This window comes from Leptodactylus fuscus, chromosome 2, assembly GCF_031893055.1.
Source record: "Leptodactylus fuscus isolate aLepFus1 chromosome 2, aLepFus1.hap2, whole genome shotgun sequence".
Taxonomy (NCBI): domain Eukaryota; kingdom Metazoa; phylum Chordata; class Amphibia; order Anura; family Leptodactylidae; genus Leptodactylus; species Leptodactylus fuscus.
The window spans coordinates 67,635,037-67,650,891 of NC_134266.1; the positions used below are offsets into that span (position 1 = coordinate 67,635,037).

The 15,855-nt window shown below is 40.8% G+C and overlaps 1 protein-coding gene across 2 annotated transcripts; it reads right to left on the bottom strand.

Annotated features, from left to right (window-relative positions):
* Positions 1 to 1,730: 1,730 nt before the first annotated feature.
* On the bottom strand, positions 1,731 to 12,661 carry CRK (CRK proto-oncogene, adaptor protein). Of its 2 annotated transcripts, none has more exons than XM_075263917.1 (3): positions 12,308 to 12,661; positions 9,872 to 10,404; positions 1,731 to 3,776 (listed from the first exon to the last, which is right to left on the bottom strand). In XM_075263917.1, the coding sequence occupies exons 1-3, from the start codon at positions 12,519 to 12,521 to the stop codon at positions 3,639 to 3,641; spliced, it is 885 nt and encodes a 294-aa protein (XP_075120018.1). In that variant the 5' UTR covers positions 12,522 to 12,661; the 3' UTR covers positions 1,731 to 3,638. The 2 variants fall into 2 exon arrangements, with proteins under 2 accessions (XP_075120018.1, XP_075120020.1); XM_075263919.1 differs by having other exon boundaries at positions 3,722 to 3,776; positions 10,042 to 10,404.
* Positions 12,662 to 15,855: the final 3,194 nt, after the last annotated feature.

Consider the following 15,855-nt stretch of genomic DNA (forward strand, 5'->3'; position numbering starts at 1 on the left):
GGGTTATCTAGAATTATGTACCAAAAAAAGTTGGAAAATTGGAAAAAGTAGAATTCCCTTTACCATTACAACCCACTCCTGACACGGTCTTCAAATATTGAAGCATGTGTGAAAGTACCCTTTATAAACCGAAACGCTCTTCCTTACATACCTGGTCCAGCAAAATAGGGTTACATGTTATATAGTCAAGGTAGGTAACACATTTGGAGCTAAATACGTCAAATGCACAAATCACAATGCACAAATCTGCGCCTGGGTTCCTTACATACACTGTATCAAACCCTAAAGTACAAGAAACATAGAAGGTCTGTACAGATTTTGAATGCCTGTGTATAAACCAGAACATTCCCATCCAATGATGAGAAGAAAAAAAAAAAAAAAAAAAAGAAAATTTGAGAATTGTAACAGTCTATATAAGAAAAATAAAGCTCTACTCACATAAAACAAAAAATCCCCTAGAAAGTTAGTTTACTGGAAGAGATGGATTAAGATGCAAAAGAAAAGAAAAAAAAAAAAAAAAAAAGCCCAAAAAGCTCAATTTTGGTTAGTTTTTTTCTGCTATTGACAGGAGCACCAGTTATAATTTCAAATATATACAATAGAATAGTGTTGTACAACAAAAGTTAGTGTTCGCCATTTCTAATATGTTGCCCGATAGGTTGATTTGGTCTAAAAAAAAAAAATAAAAAATAAAAACTAAGACACAACCCCTGAACAGTCAGTATCAAACAGAATAGACTTCTAAAATGCTAGTTTATGTTACATCAGTGTTGGTTTACTACTTAGTGTGTATTAGCTGGAAGAACGTGCTCAGAAAGATAAATTAAAGAAATTGGCATCCATACATTCTATAAAACATTTAATGTACATCTTCATTTTGTGGATGGAAAGGATGTGTTTATGAAGCTTTTATATATTTGGGCAGATCTCACTTTTTGGGTATCTTTCTATGGTCTATGAAGGTTTCTACTGCTGGACCACATTAGTGTTCAGTGTAGGAGAAACTACTGAGGACATGAACACAGCAACAGGCCATGGTCTCTACCCAACTCTCATGGGTGCTGAAGCCGACTGTGACTGGGTCATTGAAGCTGGCTACCAGACAGACCGGGCCAACTCTAAAAACCCACAGTACAAGTATTAAGGAAAAGAAATGACAACATATTCACAAGTGGGCCATCAAGATGGCAAAATAATCAGCTTTACGCTACTGCTAGAGTCACCTTGCTGAGGAAAGTGCAGTAAAATGGTCCCAGAAATGAGGAACTTGAAATGTAATGGGAGTTATAAAACCAAAAAATCCTATCGCAACCGCAAATGTGATTTAAAAAAAAAAAAAGTCTTACAAAACAAGGCAAATGGTTTCCCGAGCACGACAGCTTTTCTTAATGTATTTATAGTGATGGCCTAGCCACAGGACAGGCCATCAGTATCGCACATCAGGACCCTGCCACATCTAGGTATCAGACGTTACCACTATGGACTTGGCTCTAACTGTATCTATAAGCTGTTATGGCCTGGAAACCCCTTTAAAGGGTTTGTACAGAATTAGAAGTACATAACCGTTATCCTCCAAAAACAGCACCATTCACTATAGTCTGGTATTACAGCGAAGTGAATAGAACTGAGATGCGAACACCAGCTGTGGACAGGTAGGGAGCCATTTGTTTAGGAACAAGCAGCCATATTTTTCTAATCCTGTAAATCTCCTTTAACATTAATGAGCTGCACCTAAGGAAGAACGTCACAATGCATGTAAAGCTGGCAACCCTGAAGGCACAAACTTAAAAGAATTGCCAGAAGACTCAGCAAATTGTCACCACTTGAAAGATGCCACACGCATAAGGACATGGTAGAACAATCTAATATTCACATGGCTGGTACGCAAGACTAGACCGATCAGTATACTTCTATTTGCACAGTCTGGGTTAGACAGATTCTAGCAGCCACGTAACCACCTATGAACGTACATCTCTAGTACTCAACACTAATTTTGGTCTATTGAGGTCTAGGACTGTTCCTTTTGCCAGGCGCCAATCATCCCCCCCACCCTAGTGCTCTACCTGCCTTCTAAAGTCAATGCTATTCTGTCCGCTCTCCTGGCACATGATGGGAGTAGATAAGGTTGGGATGTGAACCCCACACTATTGTGTTGGACTAAGTTTATTGAAACTATAATTTATATATAATAATCATAAAAGAAATTCCTTACGCTCTTGGTAAATGTGAATCCTAAAGAAAAATCGATATAAATTCCACCTAAATGCCTCTTTAAAAGGAGCCGAGATAAAAGCATAGAAGCCATTCAGGGACGACATATAAAATACATTGAGGTTTTATGTCAAAGCAAAACAAAGGCAGAAATACCACAGTGATTCAGTTATCCTTTCAACCCCTCTCATTAAATTGTCTTTATTTTAGTAGTTTCTACATATCAACATAAAATACATCATTTCCATATTTAACAGTTAGTGTACGTTTACTAGTTCCCCATAGAAAAAAAAAAGACCTCTAAGAAGTTTATGCAGGGAACATGCTACGGGGCCAAATTATTACAGGGGCATGTATAATACCTAATAAAAAAAAATATTGGCAAAAAGAGATTCATGTAAATATCCAAGAGTTCAGGCACATGATGGGTTTGTAATGGCACAGGTACAGAAATGCATGTATCTAAGAACACGCAGGCTTGAGTTAATCTCAAAGGACTTATACCAAGCTTCAGGATAGGTGATAAGTATATGAATGCTGGGCGGCCCTCCCAGTCACAAGTATGGGGTCCTGTGTCAAACATACGTGCTGTTGTTCTATTAAGCTCTATGGGATTGACAGAGATGGCCAGTCACCATGCTCCGCATCTCTTCATCACGTAGATGGACATGCAGCAGCGAGTATGCTGATCTAATCCAAAGCTTGGACCCTTGCGCCATGATCGTGGGGTTCCAGCCACCTATCCTGTGGACACGAAACATGAAAACTTGACATAAGCCCTTTTGGTCAAGTATTCTAAAATGGTGCGATACAAAGTAAGAAACAGTCACAAAGAAAAAGGAGAACAAATGTGTTGGTCCAGGCTGTCAGAAAATGCACTGAAACCCACAGCTCAGAAAACAAGAATCATAATACTGGGAACGGCTGAAGGAAAAAGAAGCTCTTCTTCTAAGGATGGTAACACCCATATTGGCCTCAATGGACTCATGATGGGACCCGATTAGAGACACAGTGTTTACCTAAGGAAATGTATTCAAGAGTCAGTAATAGAAATTGGTGATGTCCAACCTGGAAGATATCAGAGTGAGTACGGAAGATACAACAAAAGCCCTATAAAAAGTCTCTTGTTCAGATAAAACTCCTTGCTACAAGCAATCGTGCAGTTCACTGCATCTGCATGGTATTAGATATTGTCGCGGGTTGTCGCTTATATTCTGCCTACTTTCAAGACACAATCCGAGCTCGTACCCTGACTCTGCCAAATCTCAAAGGAACTTAATGATTGCAAATTGAGAGGGATTCTGGGGTTTTACTACTTTCATTGGCTAAATATCTTGAAACCTGTGGAAGGCAGTCTAAATGGCAGATGGAAAAAGAGGGAAACAGAGCAAGATTGTTCGCATTTTAGAAACTGCTCCAGGTCACACTCAGCTGAAGTCTTCATCGGGGTTCTGTTGATCCAGCAGACGCACGTGTGTAAAAGGAAAATGACCATATTTTCCATTGCATTCTCCCTCCCACTGACCACTGACGTTAATCTTTGTTACTTTTACTAGATCACCAACCTGGAGAAGAGAGAGAGAAAAAAAATTAGCCCACTAAAAAAAAGTAGTGACTAAATATGCAATGGTTAAATACGTTTAATAGTGCTATGTGGTGACAGTGTTGGCCGAGACCTAGTTGTGTGTGCTTAGTCTAAGTCTAAACTGCAAGAATAAGGCAATGATTTGGCAAGAATAATGATAGGATGGCACCGGTTTATCTATATAAAAGGTAATAAGATTTCCAAGCTACACGGCTGTCAGTTTTTTCTTATTCCGGTGCATAAGCATAGTCTACCATCACACAAGTGATACATCATTTTCTTTCTTTTAGCCTGATCATGTAAAGAGATGGCCTTCTGTTAGTATCTGATTCAGCAGATCACACAGAGACCCTCTAAACAGATGTGAATGTCCCCCATATATACAATACAAAGTCTCCTGTATGAAGCCCAGGTTACCCAAGTTGATTTTATCACTATAAATCCATCATGCGGCTTCAATAGCTATAAATAACTGTTTATACCCGGACTTCACTATTTTGTTATGCAGAGAGGACTTGGAACATGGATAAACTTTGTTACCTGCCACTCATTTAATCACACATTATTTCCGATAAATGGTTATTATGAAATTAGATAGAGGACCACCCAAAAACCAGGAAAAACTGGTCTTCTAAAGAGGCAAAGAAAACAAAATTTTGGAGAGGTTTCACTGTAGTTCGTGTACAATTAATATATTGGTATAAAAGGCAAGAGCTGTAAGAAATAAAAGCTGTGTACAGAAGGTCTCATGCTTCTTATTCTGTACCCAATAGCTGATAGTTGCAGCTCAGAAGCCGCATTGTTCTGCTAGATTATAGACATCACATATTCAGTCAGTAATTGGGTTTTGCTATATAGTTTTAGTACAGAGGCTTTACTAACCTACCTGCAGAACAGGAGAACAGCATTAGCTCTATCCATATACAGGGAAGGAAGACCTGACTGATAACTATAAGCATATAACCTGAAGACATGTAGCGCTACTATCCACCACGCAACTTGTGTATTTGCTTCATGTATTAAAAAGCAATTTAGAAATCTCCTGTTTGTTGTCTACAGCTCTTAGCCGAATAAGTGGTGTATGGTCACGGACTACAAACTAAGTAGTAGTAATTGTGTTGTATGACATGTTGAAGAGAACCATTCACCACCTCTGTCACGTCAAAGGGGGCACTGAACACAGGCATTATACTGTTTTTGGAGGAAAGCAGCTTTTTTTTTTTTTTTAAAAAAAGGTTCATATTACACAAACGTGACAATTTCAGCAAGCAATCTGGGTATGTTGTCTGCTCTAATAGCGGATCTAGAAGTGGCCAAGTCCTTCCCTCCGCTGAAAGCAAGCACATGCAGTGTGATGTCAGGAGAAACAGCTGAATGGCTACTCAACTTTATACGAATACATTTGTCAAGTTACCAGATGATACTGACAAATTGATGGCACTAATACTGTAACATTTTGTTTGGGGGCCGGTTACCATAAAGATCCATTAGTCTGCAATGGAGCAGTAGACACAAAGTAATACAGCTGTAATTGACCATTTTATTACATGTGGATTCACTTTTCAATATAAATAAGTTAGAATAAAAAAAAAAGGATAGCAAAAGTAAAGTATTTTGCAATTCAGAGGTGTACCAATCCTTGAGTCTAGACTGGAAACCCTACTAAAAATATCCTAAAGGTTAAAGGTTGATTCCCATTACATCTACTGAAGTTAGAACTGCCCAGCTACTAAGAATAAAAAAAAAGCCTCAGGACAGTTTGCGAACCTGTTCCTCTCTATATTAAAGGGTCAAACCCCTAAAAAGTCTCCCAGGCACCTGTCATCATACATGGCAACCGCCTGTCTGCACGTGAGCGCAAACATATGAAGCTTTTCCAACATGACATAACTTTATTGTGTTACTCTAGTTCATGAATGTGCCAAACTAGAAAGGATGAATGAGAAGATTAGTAAGTAAGCAGCCATGCAAACCTCCAGCTGTTTCCTAACTGTAAAGGGAAGGGGGGTCTAAACTAAGCCTGCTCACATGAGAACGCGGCTAATCCCACTGGAATAGCAGGAGACAAACCAATGTATGTAAGCAGATTTTAATAAAATTAAAATAAAATCCGCAATCAGTGAACTTGATCAGCACATAATGTAGCGGCCGGCCATAGTAGTTAGAGCAGAATACTGCACACAGTGTAATAGACCATCAAGCACCTCAGTACATAATACGCCTCCGGGGGAAAGGAACAACTCACACAATGTGCAATATAAAGAGTTGAGCACCTGTAGCTCCTTTTCGTCTCAGATCATGTAAATGACGTACGTGACGTCACTGCTGTATGAGTAGGTAAGATGGGTTTAACAGGCGCATACTGTTCATTTTTTATGTTATACTATGGCAAGCTTGTAACCAACCTTCATAAAGCACCAAAAAGCCCCATATTCATTCCAAGGTGAATTGATATCAATGGGAGTCTCTCACCGTGCAAAACTGCTGACAGAGCTAGGTAGGGGCAGGGAATACGTAGCTAGTGTTAAGAAAATGACATCTGGGAATTTGATCCCGCATTGCTGCTTTTGGAAGTGTAACAGGGGCGGGACCGTCAATAACTTTTCAGACAACTTAGACCCATTTAGCAGAGACTATGACTCTGGACTAAAATGTAATACACTTTAAAAAACAAACATGGCTGCTTTCAGCCTGAAAAACCCTTCTAGCTAATTTGTAGTACACGGCTTTGTAACCAGAGAAGAGCATCACTAGATAAGGCAGATAGAGGCAAGTTAAAGTGACAGTGAGTGGAGGGAGGCCAGTGCTTTTCTCTCTTCACATAGTGAATGCGGAGGGGAGGGGTCGATTCTCCTCACAGCAAATTCACAAACTGTGCTCTGTGCAAAGGAATAAAGGTTCTAAAAAAACCCTCACAGCTTACAATGTAAGAAAAGTCTTCTATCTACCTGCAGCTACTTTTCTCTGCTTGTGTGATTGCACATAAGATACTATTGAGACAGCAAGCAGCTTTCCTGACTGTGCTCACTTCTATTTCCTGTGTTTTAGCTGCATGTATTTGCCATGTTACTGTTACATGTAACAGACCAATGTTACTGTATATTTTATATTATAGTCACGAGGGGTTTTATCAGCCATTTCTTTGCTATTGTATGGCTACTCATGGCAGAACAGCATTGGTGATGGACAGGGGAAGAACGCTCCTTATTGTACATGCCGGCAGCCTAAGAAATGTAAAATGTGTTTCAGCCATAATGCGTTTATTAGCAGCAGAAAAACTGATATAACACCATGTATGAAAGCGATGACACTAGACTAAGGCCCACCTTTCTGACAGTGGAGAGACATATCACCAACACTGAGGCAACAAGGTTAACAATGTGCTGCACTCAGAGCACTGTTGGCCTTTTAGTGGTATGTAATACCATACATCACTTAAAGGTCCTTTAAGTGTTCTATGCATTGAGATGCTTCCCCTTGAAGTCTACTGGTTGGTCACCACAACCATCTCTCAGCACATATGGAAGGAGGTGGGAGCAGCTCAATGCACAGTGCTCAGAGCAATTCAATATGAGACACTGCCCCCTATTGCACTTTGTGAGAGCAGTAGCCAAGAAAACTTTTGCAACTGTCATTTTATTAAAACATGGCCACAGGTAAGCTTCACCCAAATCCTTCAATTTACACTCTGGTGACTAAACTTAATAATAAAGTGACACCTGCCAAATCTGTAAAGATTTTCTTGGCAGAAGTTACCTTGTTTACATCACAGATGGGGTTACAATAGATGATAACACCTCTAGACATAACATCAATAGATATTATCTATCCCACCTCCCTGTACAGGACAAATCTAGAAAGCTCTTTTGTAGACCTCAATGAGACTGCTGTAAAGCATATCACTAAACGCTGTTACCAGAACAGAAGAGAATCTCAGGCAAGATGGCAGCCCCATAACCCCTTATATATCCCTCTATAAAGTGTGAAGAATGGAAGCAATCATATAAAACTTTCTAGATTGCTTTCTAACAGTCTCTATGGAAATTATTCTGATTTATGATTCGGCTCCCTGAAATTATCCAAGTAGCTGTTCATTTCTACAACATTTTGTACCAGGGCATTCTGATCACAAATATAAAAAGTGTAACATACATATGTCCAGTAGACATTATTCAGATAGAATATGAGTCAACATGGAATCTAGTATGAGCTGCTGCTTCCCCTGAGTTTCCAGTCTCCAGTCAATGACTGACTGAAAAGTCCCATTCATGCTTCAGATTAGCATTTGGGACTTCCTTCCTATTAGCTTTGTAAAAGCAAGAAACAATGGAACCTGCCACAGTCTTCATGGCTCTTACACTGCAGGAATCATACAGGAACATTTGCTAGTTTTCAGAAAACCTAGTCAATAGTCCGCACATACTGTAGGTGGGCAAGAAAAGAATGAAGTACCCCAATACACAGCTGGGAGAGTCAGTGTTTAGGAGACTAAGCATGGTTCTTACTGATCCATGGGAGAAGTCATCAGTATAAGAAGCTTCTGTAGTGAGATGGGAGTGCATACAGGCTGCTCCTATTCATGTAATAGGAGCAGAGATGAAACTCCCCTAAACCACTGCTATGCAAAGGACAGGGATGCAGCGCTGCTCCTATTACTTGAATAAGAGTCACCTGCATGAGCTTGCTCCATCACTGTAGACAGACTGCTCACACCTCTTCTGCTAGTGCTATATGGCAACATGTGACATTAAGTGGGATTCCTGGAACTTAGACTTTGATACACTGTCCTTAGAATAGGTCTTCAATATCAGATCAAAGGTGACCAAGTCACAATCAGGCTCCCCTAGCAGATAGAACCATTGCCATGACATAAAGCCTATTTCCTTGGCATTGGTCATCACAGTTTCATGGCTCCAACAAGTTTTGCAGCTGTCCATGGCAGACAGGAGGAATAAGTGTGCACACAAACTCAAGTGCTAGAGCATGGAGGCACCAGAAAGTCTGTGAGGAGTGTCTAAAACCCTGTGGCCAGGGAGCTGCAGTTGCTGGCAGTAGCACAGTGTAGGGGGATGTGCTCACTAAGCTGTATATAGTATGGTAGCTGTTCCTGGTGTTCTGTCAGCAAGTACAACTCTTTACACTGTGCTGCTTCCTGCAGGTGCGGCTGGGATATCAGCTGGTCAGTCCTGATATATTACCCCACCAATCTGATATTGATTGGCCTACCCCATCAGTATTCAAGGTCCAAAAAAACTAAGAAATATGATGCTGAATTTGTCAGGCAGAAAACTTCTGCTTTAGGAATTTTAAGCAGATTTTGAGGCAGATTCTGGAGAAGATGATAAATAAATAATAATCAGCTAATAGAATAAATTCTGCCTCCAACTCCTATTGAAATGAATGGGAGGCAAGTTTCAGGCCAAATTTGGAGCAGATTTTGAAGCAGAATCTGCCTCGAAATCAACTACAAAATCCTGTGTGTGAACCATCGCTAAGATAGCAAATGTCACATTGCTAGTTGAAACTAATATAGCTAACGTTGTTGCAAAGGAATCCACCATGGCAAGATTTAGGCTGTCAAGTCATGGTTGTGGCAGCTTGAGGGTTGAAACGCAACACATTCACAATGATTAGGAGTAATGTAGTACTGCACTGCAATCCTAGTTAGCCCAGCCACATAGTATTGTGTAGCCCTAACCTGCACATATTTACAGCTAGATGAAAGGAACAGTATACATCCCCCCTCCCCCACATACCTCTCAAATTTGTGTCTATACAATAGGATTATTAAGCACCAACTAAATTGTCTATCTTACTAATAACAGTGGGAGAAGTGCCCTGAGCTCACTTCAGTCAGGTGGATGTAGTATGCGGGACATTACAAGTTTAGACATTATTAAAATTACACAAATTAAGGAGCTGTGGCTACTAAGAACCAGAGCCCCTTCAACCCTTTGGGGTGTCTCTTACATTTCTAACACTGGATTTACATGTTATAATTTTCCTTTCAAGAATGCGCTTGAAAAGAAAACTCATTGGAGATCATTTTCCTTCACAGCTGCACCCATTATATACCTCCAAAGCCAAGGCTGTCTTGTCGTAGGCATTAGGGACTCGCTTCTGGATAACCCTGGCAAAAATGGGCCCATTCTGGAGGTTAGGCAGCGGAGTGTTGACACTGGGCTGGGCATAGGGCCCTGGCTCCGGCCCACCCAGTGGCTGCGGATGCGAATTTTCCTGGTTACCTCCAATCAGAGCAGACCCGGCAGTTGAGGGAGGCCTGTACTTTTCCACATAAGGGACAGGTATCATGCCCCGTCTTCCTTCGCTGTCCTCAGCGTTCCACCACTGCTCCTCAGGTTTATCCCGGATTCTTAGGATGTCTCCCTTCTTAAATGGAAGATCTTCATCATCATTACCATTAAAGTCAAAGAGAGCCCGGACATATTCTGCTTCTTCTTGCCTCTGGATTACTCCAGGTTGCCTAGACTTGGAAACAGGCTCTATTAAAGTGGTAGTGTCCAAATAATGGATTTTGTAAAATTCCAATAGCGCAGGTAATGATTCAAACTCTTGATCTCCTATCCTGAATCGAGATTGATTCACACCTGGAGAAAAATCAGAAATACTCAGGACATTTCTATAGATCACAATCCACACTTAGATCATGTATATGCCATGTCTGAAACAAAATACACACTGTAAATGTCACCTGCAAACTTCTAAGTTAACATATAACCCTGGGTTGCTGGTGTCAAAGGTTTTGTTTTTTTAAGAGTTGGACTACCCATCTCCTACAGAGAATAGACCTTTGTCCAGCACTCATTAATCCGAATGTGGCCTTACATTAAAATTGCGAGAATCACAGGTCGTACCTCTAGTTGTTTATGCACATCAGACATAACCATAAGACCACAATGCTGCACTATTAACAACCACATAATACTACATTATAGGCTATGATTCTATTCAACCACTAGGCAAACCATTTCAATCCAATCCAGCTACTAGTATCTTCTACAAACCACAGATTTTGCATAGGGAAAGCCTGACATTTCCACTGCAGCAGCCACAACTATTACTACACGGATGACAGGCAATGCCAGAACAGAAGCCACATACACAGCATCTCGTCATTCAGAATCAGAGATGGCTACCAAGTAACAGACTTTTCTAAGAACCCTTTCACACGGCCATATTCCGTAGTACCTGTGTTTGCCTCATCTCTCAGCCAGGAATTTACAGCATCTTACTGTTTTATGATTGTATAATATTCAGAACTACCTCTGCCCTTCCTTCCTTAAGTGGTGCTGGCTGTGAGTGTAGGTACAATTCAGTATAGCCACGAGGAAGGGCATCAAGACATCCATATACCTTTACAGTGCATATCAATGGGGATCTACCAGGAACTATATTTTGAATTAGTACTGTTCACACGTCATTAGTGACATTTTTTTTTATACAGGGCTGTGGAGTTGACATCAGAGTTGGGACCAATTTTGGGTAACTGGAAAAAAAAAGTTAGACTCCAAAATATTTTTTTTTCCAATTATAATACAATTTTTAGATTGTATAATTAACTAGATGTATAGTTTGTTACATATTTACTTTCACAAGAATTCAATCAATAGCTTTTTCATCAATTAAATTTACTGCTTCTGACTGTCCATTTATAAAGTGTGAATAGGGCTGTATAAAAATAAAGCCACTACCGACTCCATAGTCCTGGTCTTAGAACGATTCTATTAGTTTGTAATGCTTTATTTTTGAACGTGAACCAAAGATAACTGCAATATAAAGTCACAAATATGCCAACAGCAAGCAGACGGAAAGGATGTGGACGGGAGTACAGTATATATTATATATTCTATTAGACACTGCTATACTTAGTGACTTAATGAGTAAAGGATTTCTACAGAAATGGGAGAAAAGGAGCAAATATGGCCTCAGGTTATAGCACATTACGTGCACAATAACCACCAATGCAAAAGAAAGTGTTTAGCAGCCAAACACAAATATACATCTTTTCAAGAAATCTGTCCTGAACACTGCACCAAAAACATATGATGGAGCTGCCCTCACCTGGTGACCTGGTACCAGTAAAGCAGTATAGGACACACAGTCCATCACACAGATTGCTAGTATACGTAATATCTCATTTTACTGATCCCACCTAAAATTGGTGTATTAGGTTTGTAACATGTAAATGACGACGAGCCTTAGCTGCCTCAGAACATCTTGTAATGTAATTGCAGACTTTATATCTGACAGCGCTGCTATAAACACAACCATGGTGTAGGAGCCATTAAGCATCACCAAATCCCTACATAATATCCATGGTCATAGTTATTAATGGGGAGCAGGCAGGAGTCTGCACCCCCAATCCACCCTGTGTACAAGGCACTGCTGTAGTGCACACATGCCGCCCCCTGTGTGTACCTACCCTAGACAGGTGACTGTGCTGCCCCTCAGCCCATGGTGATGCCCCTGCAGGCCCAGGGCCTCACTTACCAGACTGCCGGTTGTTGCTGACGCTATTGATGATGTAATGGGAGACCTTGGAGTTCTCGCTGACTGAGAGCACATAATCCCCGGGGATGGTGGCAGAGTCCCGCACAAGGAACACTCCGTGCCGCTGCCCCTGGAGCAGATTCACCGCCTCCTGTCGGTTCTGCCTGCCCCAGTACCAGCTCGCTCGGTCTTCAGAATCGAAGTTGCCGGCCATGGCCTCTGCTCGCTCCCCGGTGCTCTTTCCCCGCCTTTTAGGCGCCTACCGACGCCGCCCGCAACCGACACAGCAAACGAGCACTTCTAGCCGATCCCGACCTCACCAAACCCGAAATGGCGGCACAGGAAAGATCTGACCTCACCTTCCGGAAATGCGTCATCAGCCGGCGACCGGGCCGTAGTCACCGCGCGCCGCCATTTAGTGTAAGGTCAGGCGATGTGGACGGAGGATTTATCTCCTGCAGTATCGCCTCGCCTGTCATGTGCGGCTTTTATTGGTCTAGTTACGTGCACATATGTTTGCGTTATGGTTGTATGCGGTATTGACCGTTCCTTAACTATTATTTGTGAATATGCTGTAAAGACGCATTCACACGGTCAGGTTGGTGCAGTGAAAGCTGCAGCAGCGAAAAAATTGGATGCAGTTATTGATATTCAATGTGAACTATGTCAAAATAAACGTTTCACGTGTAAAATAAAAGAAAACGGCAGAGATTTTTTATTACAGCGTTTTAACCCAACTATCCGCATGTAAACTTACAGTCCTCAGTATTAAAGATAGAAGAAACATAAATGTGTGTTCCAATAGTACAATGCATCAAGAACTGAAACAAAACCAGTACATGTGAATATACCCAAAGTCTATATTAATATGAGCCACTTAGACCGCACAGTCCAAACCATTTCTCTTGTGGAGTCCTTTTGATGTGGTTTCAACAGCAGTATCGGAGCCTTGGTCACTACTAGTTCTATTAGATTTGACTGACGTAACATTTAAGGGTTTTTCCTAATCATTTCCCAACCAACAGGCCACTGGAAACAGGTCATGCTAAGACAGGGGTCCCTACAAAAGAGGTAGAATGGTAGTAAGATACGCAGTCCGACAGACCACATTGACACCCTATTGGATGTCCATCATTATAAAACAAACCAACGGAGGAAAAAGTCCACCAATCTTCAGTGGACACTGCAAAGAAGTCTCCAACACTGCAGATGTGAACATAGCCTGAGGGGTAGTACTCTGTGATGTTTTTGTTACTCTCATATAGGTGAAAGGGAGCTATAGGAACAATGTAGCCCTCCCATTCATCTCTGTAAGTTATGGAAATGACATAGAGCAGCGCCATTCATCTGTTCCCATAAGTGCTGCCCTGATAGTCGCAAATTAAAGCCAGTTACTCGCATCTTGGCCATGATTTTCCAATGCACACAGCACCATTGCTTTGCTCATGTCTGCTTTAAACATTGCATTAGTAACAGTCAGCATGGTGCTGTGTTTTGTCCAGTAAAATGCAGAACACTGTGATGTGAAGCTGATGGACTCCATTACAGTCAGTGCTTTTTATTGGGTGTTGATCATGTCCATCATACAGTCTGGCGTTTCCTCCATTTTCGTTGCTATACTCCTAGAGCACAAGAACAGAAGTAAAACAGATGTGAACAAAACGTATCACTGCAAAAGTGCAATTGAACCATAACATACATATATAATGTATTAATATATCCTATAAAGAAAAAAAATAACATTCATTTAAGAAAAAATAAATTAAAAATTGTTCTTATGAGCAATAGCGTAACCCAATAAAGAATAAAGCTATTGGCCTCCGGTTTTCTCACTGGTTTATAGCCACAGAGCATATAATAATACATCCAGTATGTCAGGTGCTCTGAAAATACAATATTCACGTCTTGTATTTACGATCCCTGCTCTCACCCTATACTTGAGTGCTGAAGTCTGAAGGGCCAAGCTTCTTCATAGGAAGTTAATGTTCATTATATCCAAGGTTGTAGTGACTTTGGCTCCAGCTTCACAGAAGCAGATGTTGACAGAGCCTAATTTTCCTGTTTCTTTTTTTGTTTGTTTTTTATGTAGATTGTGAGACCCATATAGGGATCACAACGTACATTTTTTTCCCTATCAGTATGTCATTGTAGAATGGGAGGAAATACACACAAACACAGAGAGAACATACAAATTCCTTGCAGATGTTGTTCCTGGCGGTATTCGAACCCAGGGCTCCAGCACTGCAAGGCTACAGTGCTAACCACTGAGCCACTGTGTTGCCCCTTTTCTTGTTTCTTGCTGCCAGTCTTCTGCCAGTGTGATGACTAATCCACAGGGATGTATTGTCATGTGACTACGTCGCCCACTGGTTTCCACAAGAGGTTACATCATTATAAACGCAACATCAATGTGGCATCACAATGGGCGAAAGATCAAGAAGCAGAGGAGAAATTTTATGTTTTGGTTTTTTAACATGATCCATAAGGTTTTTGAAACTGTCCTGAGCTTTTTCTGTGTTTTTCATTTAGTTTTTTGCTTCGTGTTTCTACTGCATTGTTCCCGTATTAAAATATATGTTCAGAACACTTGCGATTCTGCAGCTAAAATTAACATGGTGTGTTTTTCAAAAATGTGCCTTTTTGAAAATGCAGCTTTTCCCCCAAAATGTGTGAATGAGATTAATGAAATCTCATTCACTTTGCTGATAGCGTAATAGGCAGCCTTTTTTTTCTCCACAGCATTTCCGCAACGCGGGGCCTCAGCCGAAGAGCTGGTTTTGACAGGGAAATTAGTGAAGTTTATTGGGCAGGTTACTTCTTATTTAGTGCACTGATAAAATAAACTCTAGTTAGTTTGGAAGTTTTTTTGATGTGATTATTTCCCTCTTTTCCATGACCCTGTTGTTAGAGTTCACAGAGGTAATGGATCTTCTGTAAGATAATACAAGACAAGGGTTTCATGACCTGCTTCTGTGCATGAATAATGGCGTCGGCCTAAGAATCAGTCTTCCTCACCTTTCTACCCCTTGCTAGCAGATATCCATTTCTTCTTACTTACATCTGTATCTATATCTCAGACATTGATGCAATATTGCCTGGTTATGCCATAAATGTGTAACTGAAGGGGTCTGTCCTCTATGGCCCTCACTTATCCAAGAGTGAATAAGTGACAGTGCTAGGTAATATGCAACAGGACAATTGGCTTTTCTCCTACATAGTACTGTCTCTTCGCTATTTAGGAACTGTAACATATCCCTTTTCACTGGAACCTGCCACTGTGTCTGTGTCAGAAAGAGACAGTACGGGATACAGTCCCTTAATTCCAGACTTTAGAGCAGAGCTCAGTTATTTGGGAGACACTAATAGGACATAGTTGCATATCCTAGCGATATACTGTACTACTATTGGAATATTTTTAGACTCTTAAATTATTGTAGTGTGAACATTTATGTTTTTGTTATCATAGTGAAACACTTTTCTGAAGTGTTTCTTTGTGACCTCTAGAAAAACCTTTAGCCTTCAAGGCCAGGGCTACATGTGGCAAAAAC